Source organism: Carassius auratus, chromosome 14, assembly GCF_003368295.1.
Source record: "Carassius auratus strain Wakin chromosome 14, ASM336829v1, whole genome shotgun sequence".
In the NCBI taxonomy this organism is placed as follows: Eukaryota; Metazoa; Chordata; class Actinopteri; order Cypriniformes; family Cyprinidae; genus Carassius; species Carassius auratus.
In genome coordinates, this window is record NC_039256.1 from 24,926,854 (window position 1) to 24,943,298 (window position 16,445).

At 40.5% G+C, this 16,445-nt stretch overlaps 1 protein-coding gene across 4 annotated transcripts in view; it reads left to right on the forward strand.

Moving 5' to 3' along the window:
* pcdh19 (protocadherin 19) overlaps positions 1 to 16,445 on the forward strand; it is a 54,686-nt gene that overhangs the window by 26,031 nt on the left and 12,210 nt on the right. For all 4 annotated transcript variants that reach the window (XM_026280877.1, XM_026280879.1, XM_026280875.1 and 1 more), the window contains exons 3-4: positions 4,185 to 4,243; positions 6,621 to 6,793. In XM_026280877.1, coding sequence (XP_026136662.1) covers positions 4,185 to 4,243; positions 6,621 to 6,793 — 232 coding nt within the window. The remainder of the gene's footprint in view (positions 1 to 4,184; positions 4,244 to 6,620; positions 6,794 to 16,445) is intronic.

Sequence of the window (16,445 nt, forward strand, 5' to 3'; positions counted from 1 at the left end):
ATAATATGTGTTTAGCCACAGCATTTGTATTCAGAGGAAGCGCAGTGAGAATATGCTTTTCCGCCTCTGACTGTGACATATTAGGATCATTTGGACTTTAGTGGAGATAGAAGAAAAAGGAGACTCGCTTGATCTTCAAGACACATATTTTTTTTTGTTCCCAACCACTCCCTAAAATGAAAAAAGAAACTGCTTCAAGCCTTAATTCAACTATGCTTGTTTCCTGAAATCAGATTTAACAGGCATTTTATCTGCGGTTGTAAAAACAAGGGTACAGTCTGATAATTATTAATTGCTGTTATAGTGTGCAGTTTGAATTACTGCATAATTTGAATGTGAAAATTCAGGTACAGGCTGTTGTATAATCTCAGAAGAGACAATGTATAATTTGCAGCGGAGGTGTGACAAGTGTTTTTTTTTTTTTTTTCCATTCCTTTGACACCTGAAGACCTCCTGCTCCGCTCGCTCGGTGCATCTGGCCCCCGTACGATGAATGCTCTCACATCCGGACTAGGGAACCAATTGTCACGCTGAGAAGAAGGCAAATCAAATCTCACAGCGGCAACTAAGCGAGGAGATTGCTTTTCCTCTCCGCTGGCTGAAGTCGGAGGAGTTCGGTGGGGAGGGCTGTTGGGGTTAGAGTCTGTGGGTTAGAGAGAAAGAGAGAGAGGAAAAAAATGAGCTTAGGGTCTCGTTTACCGTGCCCTTTCCATTACTTTCCTCTCCGGCCCTTCCGCCTTTGTTCACAGAGCTCTTAGGGTGTGATTTGGCCCACCGGACCCTCAAGTATGTGGGAAGAAACACAACTATAATTAAGGGGATAGGGTGACACTGCAGCCAAACTGGGGCCACTCGGATCATAACAACACATTGTAGAACCTGATTAAGTAGCCATTTGTGGCAGCTCGTCTGTAGTTTAAGCAGCCCTCATCTCCGAGTCTGAAACCCGACCTCTGTGAAAGAAATATTGATAGCCCTTATGATTTGATGGCGGTCAGTGGTGTAGGCATACAGTACATTACTTTACAGGAAGATTGCTGCTAATGCATGGAAGCTCTCTGGCATAAAGACCTCTAAGGGCCAAGGGCGCCTCTTGAATGCCCTCTGGCCATCAACCTGAATTAATGAAAAACACAAAGGAGTGTTGCATAATACAGTTTGATATCCCTTTTTGGGTGAAGCGTACTAATTATGACGATCCATTAGCGAATCATCACCACACATCAATAGATGCTTTTGTTGTGGAATAATAGCACTTATCTGTCATGTTCTTGAAAGAACATGTTGATATCTGCTGGAATACGGTATTGAAGCGTGTTTCATAATCTCCAGCAGTGAGATGCCTCGGTGGAACAGCAGCCGCATTTGCATAACTGAAGCTATTACTCCAATTAGCCCACTCTGATATAAGCAGAGAGATCAAAATGTCAACAGAAGGAAATCTGCTGAGATGACTGAGCCTGCATCATCGATAGCGACTCTTCTCGTAAAAGGGTCAGCGATCCGCGCAGCATAACTGCATTTCAACAGGGCTCTCATTTGTTTTAAGTGTCACAGCCGAGGAGAGCGAGAGCAAAGCTTCCTATGTGCAGACGCACAAGAAGGACAGCCTGGAATCTCATCCTCCCTGAAGAACTCCGAATAGAGCTGCTCAGAACCAATTATGGGCCGGCCACACGGAGGCAGATCATTTTGAAATTTGTATACTGTCTTTTTAATGAAGCTTTCCCCTTGTTACTCAGTCCATTGCTGCTCATTAGTCTTTTTGTGGACGACCGTGGAGATGGAAAGGATCTGTAATGAGTTCTCACAGGGACTAAAGTAGAGCACAGGTGGCATAAAAAATATTTTTTTTGCATATATATATATATATATATATATATATATATATATATATATATATATATATATATATATATACCTGCCCTGTTAGAGTACTGAAATAATTGCTCATGCCCATTACTTTGATATTAATGGAGTCAAGCTGGTCAGGAACAAAGAGGCAAATAACTACCTTGTGAGCAGCATCGAGAACAAACAAGAGTATGTTCCAAATTGTGGTCTGCTAATATAATGTTAATTAAAATGGCTTTTTACAAATGATCTCCTTGATTACAATGACTTAAGGTTTAATTAGAGCCATTGCAAACACCCACGCAGACAAGAACATACACATGCACACATACACACAGGCATGCACAGATATACACAAAAGAGAGCGTTAACCTTCAGTGGGTCCAGATTTCACCAGCTCAAAAATCTCAGTTCGACGCCTGGTCAGCTGTCACTTGTAATTAAAACGTTATCATGTGTAGCAGTAATTAGAGAGTGTGGAGTTGAGACGGTACTCAGCAGCGCATTGTCTGGTGATGGAGGGTCTACGGTGGACAGTAGAAAAATAATTAGTAAAAACCGTAAAAGTGGGATTCCATAAATCCTTTTTGAAATTAATTCCACTAACATGTCACTTTTAAGTGTTTATGGTTCTTGACGTGCACATCACACGCTGCAGGGATCTCCTAGCCACTGTTGATATACACAGATGGGGGAAATGCGCATGTGTTTGAGATCATAGATCTTTATGCAGAGTTATTCCATCTGTGATTTATGATAGCTTGTATCTGTCTCCCAGCAGCTAGTATGAATGTCCCCGGCTGGCGGCATAATCATTGGTCGTGTTGCACTGTCTGCATTAACCTTCTTATCGTCTGGGTGTCTGCTGTTGTCAGGGGGGCTGATGGCTAGACATACCCCTGGAAGGAAGCCATCGACTTCTTTTTCTGTCGCGGATTAGAATCAGATGAAGTTGAAGCTGAGAGAGAAGGCAGGCTTCTCCCCATGGAAAATACCTGCATGTTGAATCTAGCTAGCTAGTTAGATTACAAATTACAATTACAATTACAAAACCAAATGAACTCAAGGAATAATATTTAATCATATTTAATTATATTCACCAATAGAGCAATATTCATTAACAGCAAAAATGATTTACATATTAAGAGTTTATTTGCAAAAACAGATAATTAAATGTTTTTGTTGTTTATTGTTATCATGTTTTCATTGCGTTTTATTGTGCTGTATTTTTAAGTTATTTTTACTTCATCAAAATATCCCAGCTGCAGTTTGATTGAGATTAAATCTAATGCATAATGAAAAAACATGATTTTTGAGAAATTGTAAAAAAAAAAAAAAAAAACTGAGTTATCTGCAAATGAACGCTTCATATATTTGTTAACCAAATAACGCCAAATATGAACAATTCCATTTGGATGAACCGTTGAGTTCTAGAGTTCTCATTCAATTGAAAATTTGAACTGATTGATGAAAATGAATAGAATTTACCAACGTTTATACCATTGACTTAATAACATTCTCATTCCTGCAAGGCAAAAGATAAAGAGGATTGTGAAATTAGTCATGCTGTTTGCAAAATTTTGTAGCCAAATATAAAGTGCATTAAAGTCTTTGCATAATTCATTGTTCTGCTTAATTTCATAACACTGTTAATACCACCACAAATATACTACAAATACTTGATATATATTTCACCCAGTTCTACTGTGTACTTCTATTCATTTATTCAGAAAGCACTTCTTTCCAGAGGACTCTGAAGTCTCTTTTTCAAATTGGGTCAAAGAGTCATCGTATGCAGATCATTGAGGCCTTTTCATCTGCATTTGTGAAGTTAAAAAATCCCCTGGCATACTCTTAATTTCCTTCCTCCATGTATTTCTTTGATATGTTTATTTTAGCATCCTCAAAAGTGGTTTGAGGAAAAGCAGCACTGGAAGAGAGGAAACTTTCTTCTCTAACCCCAAACCCCTCCTTCTGTTCCCCTATCTGGCTTAATGACATTTTGAAGAGCGTGGTCTGACTAAGGATGGTTTTGTGGGTGGGGGGAGGCTGGAGGAGTGACGACAGGAGCAGACTCACTGCAGCAGAACAGGCCACATGTGCTTAGAAAGAGAATGGGAGAGTTTGCCTTTGAAAGCCCAGGCAGCTAACTAGAGTCTCTGTGTAAAATAACATTTCTATTGAAAGGCAATTACTGGTGACATTATTTTGGTTGCTGCGTAATTAAATTCATTTTTTGTTTTCTCTCTCTCTCTTTCTTTCTCTCTCTCTCTCTCTCTCTCTCTCTCTCTCTCTCTCTCTCTCTCTTTAATTCTGTCTCTTTCCCCCAGACGGAGAATTATTCCATTGACTCCAGTTATGTAAACAGCAGAGCACACCTAATTAAAAGGTATGTCTTTATACAGCAATCAGATTAACTTATCTCACTCATTTTAGATGCATTCTTAAAGCGGCAAGATCATACCTTTTTGTAACTGTTTAATGTTCTGTTTTATGTTGCTCACCATTTGCATGTGTAATAGAATACAATTTATGTACTATAGATTTCGCTTTCTCTTACCTTGATCAGATGGACTAAGTTTTTATTGTTTCGTGTTTCTGATGATGGATATTTCAGAATGAGATGTTTTTGCATTTTAGTTTTAGTGGATGGACATACAGTTATACTATGGTACATTTGTACATACATTAGTATCTTTTTATCTCGCACACACACAAAAAAAAAAATAAGATTGCATTTGTTATTAAAAATCTTTATTAGAAAATATGTTTTGGGCTCATAAACCATCTTAGGGTTTGGCCACATACAGTAAGCTAGATATTAATACTCAACGTGTTTACAAATGCCCAATGTTAAGCTTTAATAATTTAGGATCACAAGTGTTTAAGCACATCCTCATCGCTTTCTTCTCCCGTATTAATAATTTCATCAAATCCCTGCAAAAACGTGTATACATATGACATGCTAGAGAATATTAAAGCTGTAGCCCAGAGCAGAGTTTTGGGCGTTTAAGCTACATCCATGTAGATGTTAATCAGATAGCTAAATCTACAAGAATTTAAATCCTGGAATTCCAAGGGATTCTTCCTCAGTACACAAGGAGGGCTTTGTAAGACTACAGAGATAAGGAAAAGGTAACCTTGTTTTGCATTGTGGAAGAAAAGAGCAAGGACAATAGATCTTTTGTACTGGCAGGACTTGGCCAGCATTCCTCAGTCCACCTAAAAGGAGGCTATTGACTGACAAAGAGCATTGGCATGCAGACATCCCTAATGAAGGTCCTCAGCCGCCTGGGGCCCGGCTTCTTTAGATGTGCACCGGGACCGCAATGCCTCTCTTACCTGGAGCAAAAAAAACATTGCAGTTTACCTCAGTACTGCATTTTTCAAACCAATTACAGCAATTTTATCTTCTGAAAAAAGCATTGCCTATGTTTACATAAACAAAGAGTATTCAAGTGTCGGCAGTTTGGCTCTGCGACACTACAAAGAAATCCCCTCCGGAGCCTGTGGGCGAACAGACTGGGACAGGTGCAATTAGACTGATAAAATCAGAGGCTTCACTACCACCATTGCAGTGACATTGCTGGAATCCTTCGCTCTCTCTCTTCCTCCTATCTTTCTCCTTAGAAGAGGCTACAGAGATGCTTTTGTCTTTGTATGTCAGTGTGTGTATGTGTACGCATGCGTTTCTGATCCTCACTGTTGCTTCAGAGGCAGAATGTGTTCCACTGGGCTAACTATCAAATTAAGGGAAATCAGGCTTGTGCACTGCAGCTGTCAATTGGCAGCTTTTACCCTCCGCTCACTCTTTTATGTCAGTGAATGAGGGTAAAGAAGGAAAGCACAGTTTGCTCAAATTGTTATACCTCTACTTAAACTTCCCTAAATGTATGTCCAAAATAAGTTCTCCTTAATAAGACGAAGTGACCTCATTGATTTTTTTTTTACTCTGAAAACCCCATGAAATCAAATATTTGTAGCTTTTTGTCATAATAAAAAAGCTTTTATTTTCCAGAAATATATTGATAGCTCAAATATTGATAGCCTTTTTTTTTTTTTTACATTTAACATGGAAATATGTTTTAAAGTCATACTTTTTTGTTCACCTATGAATTCCATTTTTGCCATCATTTACTCACCCTCATGCCATTCCAGAAGATTAATTTTATCAGAAAAAAACCCAGAAAATCAAATATGTCAGCACTGCAATTCATTACCTACGTTATCATCACATGACCTAAATTTTGGTCTGTTCCTCATACAAAGCAGCAAAGCCATATGGAACTTTTATTTTTATTTTTTTTGGACCTTAACAGCCTTAGTCAATTCTTTTTTGTTCTAGAGCAGCCAGATTGTGCTTTTAGTAGTCACATGTTGTGTTACAAATACAATACAATGTTATTATAGAGTCTTGATGGTCTGAGTGCTTAAATAATGACAGAGTTTTCATTTTTGAGTAAACTATCCCTTTGGTGCTTCTACAACCAACATATACACAAGACAGTTTTCTGACATGGTCTATATACAATGAACTTTAACCGCAGCAACACATAAGAGCTCTGCACAGCTATAAACCAGTCACCCCTGACCCTTTACCCCACCATATCAGAATGTGAGAAAAGCCGCCTCTTTTCAGCTTCACCATATGTGTGGCTAAGAGCTAAATAAAGGTAGCACTGGGTGAAGAGTGATGAAACCAAAGTTAACAGTTAAATAACACTTCCCTTCTTTCTCTCTCGTTTTTCTACTTCACCTGGCTATAGCACCTCAACATTCAAGGACATGGAAGGAAACAGTCTGAAGGACAGTGGCCATGAGGAGAGCGACCAAACCGACAGCGAACATGATGTACAGAGAGGGCACTACGCCGACACAGCTGTCAATGACGTACTGAATATGACCGTTCCCCCCAACAACTCGCAGCTACCTGACCAAGGTAAGACGGAAAGGTCTCGACTAGCTGAAAGCATCCAGAAAAAAAGTAGCAAGCAGACAGAGTCGGCCTTGAGGCGCCTTGCTAATGCACCGGCAGCACTTCTCTTCCTGGCGTGTCTTTGATACAAGCCCGGGAACATTATTGACGGATGTGAGCCACATCTACAGTCGACTGCAACACTTCAGATCCAGACCTAAATGGCAGCAATTAGACTGACAAAGGTTGAAGGTGGAAATCTACATATCACGCAGTCTCCTCATGCATAATTCACGAGGATCATTTAGCAGGGAATTAATGTTGATGTTTCTTTTTTTTCGACTGCCGTAAAAGACATCCGGTATGTTGGCAGGAGTCAGTAGGAGGTCATGTTCTCTCTCAGCTACTGCCACTCAACGCTACAAAGTTACAGAGCGACGAGTGGCAGCGCTACGGAGAATCAAAGCGCGGAGAAGACCAAAAGAGGGCTCCGAATGGTTTTATTGCACCAATTGTTTTGTGTTGTCATGCTCAATCAGCCTTTGATCTGTGTAATTTAGAACAATTGAACACCTCCAGCGGCCGCTAATAGTCAATAGTGAGAACTCTATTCTCGTCGGATGGAAATTAGTCAACCAATTTTCTGAATTACAATGAGAGCTTGACATTTGCTGAAAAGAATGAGAGCAGAATAAAGAGCATTTCTGAGGGAGACGAGGTCATTAAAATCGGCAGGACGGTCTCTCAGATTGGAGTTTAAAGAACATGAGGCATTGTGGCTTGCCTGCGATGTGCAAAATCAAGCCTGGCTGCGTCTGACTCATAGTACTGCTTACAGATCTCAGCGTCTTGCTTGGGGAAGAAGAGCCTAATAAGAGAGCTAAGGAAGAGAAAAGACTGAGTTAAGGGCTATAAAAGAATTTAGCTTGTTCCTCCTCATTGTATTTTTTTCCCCTCTGTAAAGCAGGAGCTTGAATTATGTAGAACTGGCAGGTGAACCAATTAAGATCTCATTTGGTCCAGATCGTGTGCTCTATGGCTAATTCCAGCAGGCTAATTAGCCGGTTTGTTCTCCAGATGAATTGCAAGACGTATGGCTAACTGGCAACCGGAGAGGAGGAAACTTCCTCTCATTTACATTTTATATGTAAATGCGTCAGATGCATCAGCAGATTTGTTTGAGTGTCGTTAGGCTTGCCGCGGCATCCACGTGTTGTCTGAGCTCTGGAAACCGCTGAGAGGATTTACAAGCCTCTGGGTTTCCACGATGGAGATCTTTCTGCATTTCTTCCCCTGCCAACTTTCTGTCAATGTATAATGAACAATGATTAGCGAGTCTCATGACTACAGTTTAAGCTGTTGTAGACGTCTCTTGGTAAGAGAAATGCATATATATAGGACTTAAAAAATGCACTCTGACAAACCCTCCAACTCGGCACTCACATAATTGGACACAATTAGAAATATGTACACAGAGAACGTTACAAGTAGATGAAGCCTTTCCAGGTCAGCCATTTTATCATTAGCAAAGCTCTTATCTGCTCATGAGCAAGGAAATATTGAAAATAAAGGACAGCAGATAAGCAAAATGAGCAAGCACTTAAACATCACTGCAATCAGTTTTAACCAAAGTTAACCATTAGATGGTGACAAGTATCAGACACTAATGCCATTTTGAGGCATGTCTTCTAAAATATTATTCTGCAGCACCTACAGGCCCTTTGTCCCCAATGAAATGCAGTGCAGTGGACATACAGCTCTCATTTGTTTAGCCACACGCGTGGCAAAGCCATTTATTTTTATTTTTAAAGCTTGTTGAAAAATATGAAATTAACTGACCATCGTCCTAACATATCCAGAAATATAATGGAATTCATCCTCCATTGCAATCCTGAAAAACTCTGCCATTTTCTTCGCAAGGTAATTGATTTTCAATAATAACTTCTAAACCTTCAAAGACAGACCTACAGTACTGGTAACTAACTATATTGTTGCTAATCAATGGTATATGCTTTTGTCGAAATCATCAGCCTACATTATTTCATTATCTCTTACATTATCTCAAAGTTTACAGTGCTGTGATTCATCTCGTAGCTGCCCAGTTTGGTTATAATGCTGCTGAAAAAGTATGTGGGCGCTGTTGCGCTTTACTAAGTTGCTTGCTGACTCACTGACTTAATTGGCCCAAAACATGATACCCAGGATGAGAATTTCAATCCTGGGACGAGACTAAGAAACCTCAGGTAGACCATTTGCTGAAAATTGTGATAGAACCTCCAGTGTTTTTCTACTCTTTTAACTTATTTTGTTGGGTTTTGTTGCTACACTAGAGTCTGATGTAAGTGTAATAAATTTAGACAATCACAGAATCACTGAAAACCAACATGAGGCAGAATTCCCAGCTAGGAACCAGACACACTCATTCACCAGGACACTGAGGCATATAGCGGTTATAGTGGGAATACCTCTGATCTACCATTTTAGTGTTCTAGTACAGTGAAACAAGTTTAAACTGCAATTGCCAAAGGACATAAACAGAGGCTCAGGATATAAAGACTCTTCTTTGTTGCCCCGTTTTGCTTTTTGTTTTTCATGTTTTTTTTTTTTTTTTTCACCCTCATTCTTCCTGAAAACAAACAGAGGCAGGAAGTTGAGGGATAGCATGCTCCCTCCCGTCTGGCTCCCCAGGCTCCCGAGCAGTGTAAATGTTTATGATTCACGCAGCTCTTTGAAAAGGTAACGTTTGCACCAGGGACACAGTGTTACCTCCGGTTTTAAAATGACTCCTCCCCAATTTCTCTTTCCATTGTGAGATGGAGTGTGAGAACAGGGGGAAAAAGCCCTCTTAGGATGGTAGTCTCTTAATACACAATACACAAACACTTCCTCAGGGGTGCTTCCTTCATAGCCTTTTATTCTATTACCAGGATCTATGTCTCTTTTCCTGCAGTTTGTGCTTCTATTCTTTCAAGAATAGGGCAATTTATAGTGGCTTCTATGACACAAAACATTGTACTTATTGGGAGATGGCGTGTCCTTGACAGGAGATCGTGGGAGACGGTGCTAATGCTACTGTAGCAGGCCCGTAGTGGTCAAGAGGCAAGACTAATGATTGCATTAGGGCAGAATTACCTACAGTGCTGAGTGAAACGGTGATGAATGTGTTACAGTGTGGACGTCACTGACTGATCCCTTTAAAGCCTCCTTGCATTGAATTATACATCAGTTTACTAGAAAAAGACTCTTGAGGACGATGCTGTCTGATATAAATAGCACATAAACATGAAAAATATTTGTGCGTTTACTTTCCGCATCCCTTCAAGAGCATTCACAGTCCCAAACGAATCTCTGAATCTCAAGGACCGACTGTTTGTTCTAGGCCAGAGGTCTGGTTGAAGGCTATTTGTAGAGTTCCCAGTCCCACCAGACAAAATGACAGTCACCATTAAGCTCTTCTTCTCCGCTCTCTTTTTTCCCACCCCCCGAGGAGATTGAGGAGCTTTGGCAGCTCAATTTGCAGCTGCTGAGTTCCAGCATGTTCCACTCAGAGTGTCCCCGACTCCGGGAGTCTTTTATTCATCAATTCCTCTGTCCCCATGGGCTTGTATCTCCTCCCATGCCCCGGGATTTCACACTCCCTCCACCACCCAGTGCCCCATCAACGGACTCCGGCTTCTAATTGATTTTGATGAAATTGATAAAAGAGTTTCCCTTTTTGTCTCCATTACCCCCCATGGACCCCTCCCCACCTATTCCAAACCTCTCCCACTCATTCACCCTCTCCTTCTTTCCAATCCGCTACTGGCAAGATCTGTATATGAGCCCACACTGCTCAACTTCCCAGACAGTTTTCCTCATATTAAAGGAACTGACAAGTATAAAAATCAGTTTTTGCTCTGCATACTCACCCTAAACCTTTAGGTGAACATTTATTTATTTTTTATTTTATTTATTCATTGCATGGGGGCCTCTGATCACCTAATGGAAATGCTGACAGATGTCAAAATGAAGACAGGAACAGAGAAAGACAGAGAGAGGACTCAGAGTCAGGTAAGCAGGGTGCAGAGAACAAGTGAAATGATGTCTTTGACAGTTTGGGGCGGTTTTCTCTCGACTCTGAACTGAACTGCAGCCTCAAGGGTGCATCATGACAGCTGACTTTCCCTAAAAAAATAATATGAACATTTGACTGAATCAGACATTAAAGGCTCACTGAATTTTACTTTAAAATTTTTGTGTGGCTATTGGTGGATTCTTGTATTCTTGTGTAAAAAAAAAAGAAGAAGAAAAAAAACAAGCTAGGCAAAATACAATGGATTTGAACAGGACGTGTATATTGGCCAGGTCCAACTGTGTAAAATAGAATAGTGATAAAAAAATAGCACAGACGGAGTGCCTGTGTTGAATGCCTCTTAAATGTGCTGTTTATTTTTCCTGCATTCAAGCATTTTTCTCTCTATAAGGTGTCAGAGTATTACTGCAAGGTGTTGGAGCTTAACTCTGCAGCGGTTAACTTCACAACAGTGTGTAAAAATGAGGAAATTAATCGTGTTTTTATTCAGAGCTTTCATGCCGTACTCAGGCCTTGGGGTCGTTCTCTTTGAAGGTGTGCCTTCCTCTCAAAACATAAAAACATCTCATACAATCACACAACTCTGAATATCTCTGCTTTGCCTTGAATCCCCAGTCTCCAAAACCCTTCTTCTGAAAACTCGGAATGGGGTTTAATCAGCTCAAGAGGCGGCTTCTTATCTTTCTGCACTTTGTTATGGGTAGCTTATTGAACATATCAGAGGGGGAAAAAGGGAGCGGTTCATTATTTGTAGGGTTGGCAATGAGGTTGATGTATCTTATTGCAAACCCTCGGTTGACAGCTCATTTTCCAGACAATCCTGGCTTTGATTCACGGAAAGTGAGAAAGAGAGCGGGACAGTGAGGAAAAGTGGGCTCAGGATTTCATTGCTTATTCAGGACCAATGCCTGTGGCTGCATGTTAATAATCTCCTCAGAAAACAGGCTGAATCCCAATTGTTTGTTGGACATGTATGTAACTGTGTGCAATTTTGTGAAGATAGGAATGCTGGGAGATTGGCCTCGTGCTCAACATAGAGGAGAAGATTAAGGCAAGGTAATGTGCTTTTTGATAGTCACGGTGAGCACGAACCGTTGCTCTTCAATCTCAAGTCAATTTGGCAGACAGAAAGGAAAGAGAAATGAAAAAGCGTGCATCTAAGGGTTAATGAGAGAGAGACTGTAAAAAAGGAAAAGCACTGAGTGAGGGTTTTAGCCATCTGCAGCATGCAAAATTGTATTCTCCTGATTGATCTTTTTGTTTAGATAGTTGTCTTTAACTACCCTGGATTTCTTGCCCACCCACCTTTCATCCTCACGTCCATCTGCTCCGTACCCTCCTGGCCCTTCCAGACTCGTGGCCCTCACCCAAATCCACATTACTTTTTCTCTCAAACTCATGAAAATCCACAGGTGACTAAGCCTGGGGCAAAGCATCCTCTAGGGTGCAAAAGGTAAAAAGAAACTAACCAGATTGCACCCCTAGTGTGCTCTAACCGGAACGTAACTAATAGTGAGGTGAGACAAAGTCCATCCCAGTGGAGGGCTATTGCATCCACTCCATGTGTAATGGGCTCATTGTAACAACTGCAGATTTTTCTACCCAGGTCAAGCAGAGCATTGCTCAGAATTAGGATGGTCCGCTGGTCAGTGTGAGAGATTTCTTGACAGACTGTCCCTGCCACTGAGAAGTTTACATTCACTGATATTTTACATCCATCCATCTACTTGGTTTTCAGTGATTTGTTCTGCACTATTGTTAGAAAATTATACTATGGAAGCCCTTTTCCACAACAAAAATAATTCGAACTTACCATTTTGAAATTCTGACGTGCAACAAAGTCAATATTATGAGATATGAGATACCATTTTTATGAGATAAAAAAAAAAAAAAAAAAAATTGTGGCAGTTAAAATTATAAAATAGAAAAGTCAAATTTAGATAAGACAAAATAGGCAAAAAGTTATAATGATGACAAAAAAAAAATTGTCAGAATTTGTCTTAATTCACACTCATAATTTTGAATTTTCACCTAATAATTGACATATGATAGTTATTTATTAATAAAAAATGTGTTTTTATTAATTTATTTAAGTGGTGGAAATTGTCTTCAATATTTTGCTGATATGTCATCAAGATAATGTTATCCATGGATTGCAAACACAGTTTTTTGGTAGAAAAAAGTTTTGTCAAATTTCCAGATATTTTGTTGAAATCTACAAACAAATCAGTAATATTTTGTATTTCATCCCGCTGTTTCCAGCAAAAGTATGTTTATGAATTCATGCAGTTATATTACAGTGTAGACATATCCAAATTCAAATCCAAAAAAATCAATAATTCTTTTGTTTCGGGGTCAGTGGAAATATTGGCAGGCCCAGCAGAAGTATATATATATATATATATATATATATATATATATATATATATATATATATATATATATATATATATATATAAAGAAAGGAAATATAAATATATATTTGAGCCCTGTAAGGGTCACGTAAATTGCAGATCACACACAGAGAACTAAGAAATTTATCCAATCAGTTAAATTTCATCAATGCCGATGCCGAGCTGAACCCTTCATCCTCACAGCCGCTCTCTATTTGACGGGGATTGGATTGGACTGTGTGGCGAGTGCTGCCAAAAAGTGAGCCGCAATCGGTGGGCAGGCGGTTTAATAGACGGTAGGATGAGATCCCTGCTGGCATGAAGCCCAAAGCACCCACAGCAAGCCCCACTCAACTCCATTAACTCCCATTAGAATAGCTCAGCTCGCTTCACTAAATCTCGACATTCTTGATCCACGCTCACGGACAAAAACGAAACGCGTGTCCACTGAAATGCGCGCAGATTACAAGAGCCATCCACACATACATAACACACCCACGCTTATACAAACACTATAATCTGCTGCACACCTTATTTACTTTAGCAGATGTCAGTTGTGTACTGCACTTTGTTTCTTGGAGCGCCAGTGTTCGCACACTCAAGGAAAGATTACGAATAAACTCTGCAGCGGTGAAGGAAGAAAAAAAAATCAGCTGTCTTCTGACATGTACATTGTACCCAGCAGTTTTCTGTCCAGAATACAAAGAGACGTTTATCACTGCAGCTGGGTAGAAAAGAGAGAGGGGAGTGAGAGTGAATGAGAGAGAGAGAGAAAAAAGAGGAGAAAAGGATGGAAAATACAAGGGAGAACTGGCTGCTCTGTCACTGCGGCAGTGTGAGAATTTTTCTTTTAATCCCCTTTATAATAACGCAGCATGCATCTGAGTGCAGAGAAGCTCTAGACCAATCCCTTTCTCTGCTATATTTCCGGTTTTGTCTTCATACAGCCGTAATACTTAATCCATATTAAGTATTACGACTCATCCTGAATCGCAACAGTAAATTGACGCCTCCTGCCCGTCTGAGGTAATTACAGTCATTCCGAAAAGGTTAAAACCCTGGGCAGCTGGCCTTTCTGTGTCCTGCCACTCTGATGTATATTCATTTGCCCTGGTGTAAACATGAAATGATGGGCTGATACGCATACGCACACGTATCATCAAATGGGCAATGACTGACAGAGTTCACAGGCATGCCTTCATCTCCTCACCCCTTCATCCTTCTGTCCTCACTGCATCCTCCCTCAGCCCATTGCAGATGATCTCAGTGGGTTAAAATTCAGTTTATATTCCCCCTGCATAGAGATGACTTCAGCTGAGCATATTATCAGCTATTGATGAAAGATTAAAGACAGGAACTGGTGAGTGAGATCAGTTACGGCCACAAACCCTGGGAGCTTCCCCACCTTGCCCAAAGGCTTCATCTCTGTATAAAGTCAGCTTCACAATGCGGAAAACCTCAGCAAACCTTTTACGTGCAAATTCCCTCCTTTTTTTCTTTTCAAAGTGGTCAGCTCTCCCCAGAGCTTAAGCAGCCGTTTTCCTCAGAGGAAAAAAAATGTGGTGTGCATTCTGAGTGTGGCACTGCAACAGACTTTGTTTTTCTGCATTCTGCCCCTATGGTCTGTTTTCAAGGCTTCCAAAAAGTGGAGATTGAACTAAATCACTCTATCCTCTGGGTAGCCAATTAACCTTCATGGTTTTAGGGATCTTGCCCCCAACCTCTTAAAAAGGAAGATAAAAACTAATGGGGGAGGCTGGCTGTTAAGTTTAATGGGAGACAAGGAGGCCTCAAAATGGGTTTTTTAATGATGCTCACCAGCTCTCGTGCACTATCCATTAAAGAGTGGGTTGGAATGGGCTGCTGCACTGCAAGACTGGTGATCAACGCAACCAAATGGGCTAAACATCACAGCAGGGGCTCAGACCCTTTTTGTCTTCCCATGTTAAAGGATAATATGCAGTCTTACTCATAATTTCTGTCACATTAACATCGCAGAAATTCCAATATGTCTCCATCCTAATCTGAGCTGTCACTTGCATGATTCCCATTGGTGATAGATGTCTCATTTAATCTCAGGATCATTAGCTCCCATGTCAAACTCCTCTCATAGGCTTTGATCCTGACCCTGCAGAATGCTACCCTGTTGTGAAATACAGAAAACCAGAATTAAAAATGTATAGATGGTAAAATAAAAGGAATAATAATGGGAGCTAACTTCACTCTCTAAATTTGGGGTGGGTAAGATGATAGTTTTTGAAAAAAAGTATGCTGTGCTCAGCAGCCATTATTCCAGTGTTTAGAGTCACATGGTTTTTCAGAAATCATTCTAATCTGCTGATACGATGCCCATGAAACATTTATTATTAATATCAATCAGTGTTTTTGTGGAAACCTTGATAAATTGTTACAGAATTATTTAAGAAATGCAAAGTTCTCAAAACCCTAATCTCACCGACAACAAAACATTTTGGTTTAGATGAGTAGTCATTTCCAGGTAAATATTTTAATAGTCTTGAACAAAAATTCATATATTTTAAGTGATTCAAGTGTCCTAATACTTTCTGCAGCCACTTTTTATAGCATAAACCCAAGCTGCTGACCCCTGCTGTCCAGCACCACCCCAGTTGAGCTGGAATTGTGAAAGAGCACGAGAGGTGACTGGGGACCATCAGTAGGGCTTCTTAAGACGAGTGCCTCTCTCTGTACTCTGTCTTATTCTTCTGTCATGGGTAAGGGCATTTAATGTCACGGCCCTGCATGTGGCCAGGAGTGGGCACCGGGGAAATCCAATTAACTTCAGCCACAGCAGCACTGCCCACATTGTGCCTTTCGCAATCCCACCCACCCCTCTGGCACAACCGGGTGCCTTCCATCGCCACTGACCCACTAACTTCCTTTGACTTCAGTCTGACTTTCGTCTATGCTGTTTTTCCTCTTGTTTGTAATCTCAGGGTTTTCACTGAGGAATACGCCCCACTGCTGAGTCTCTGCTAGCTGCATGACTCATGCTTTCTTTAAGGTAAGCTTTTGCAGCATATAGATGAGCAATCACATATGTCCCCTCCCCACCGTCTGGCTGCGATTCAAGGCAAGGTCTGCTGCCATTTCAGCTGCAGTGCCGATCCGCCTGTCAATTTTGCTCAGTACTACACAGCATTTGCGATGGCTGGCGAGAGCTGCTGTTTTTTGGGCATGTGGAGACTATTGA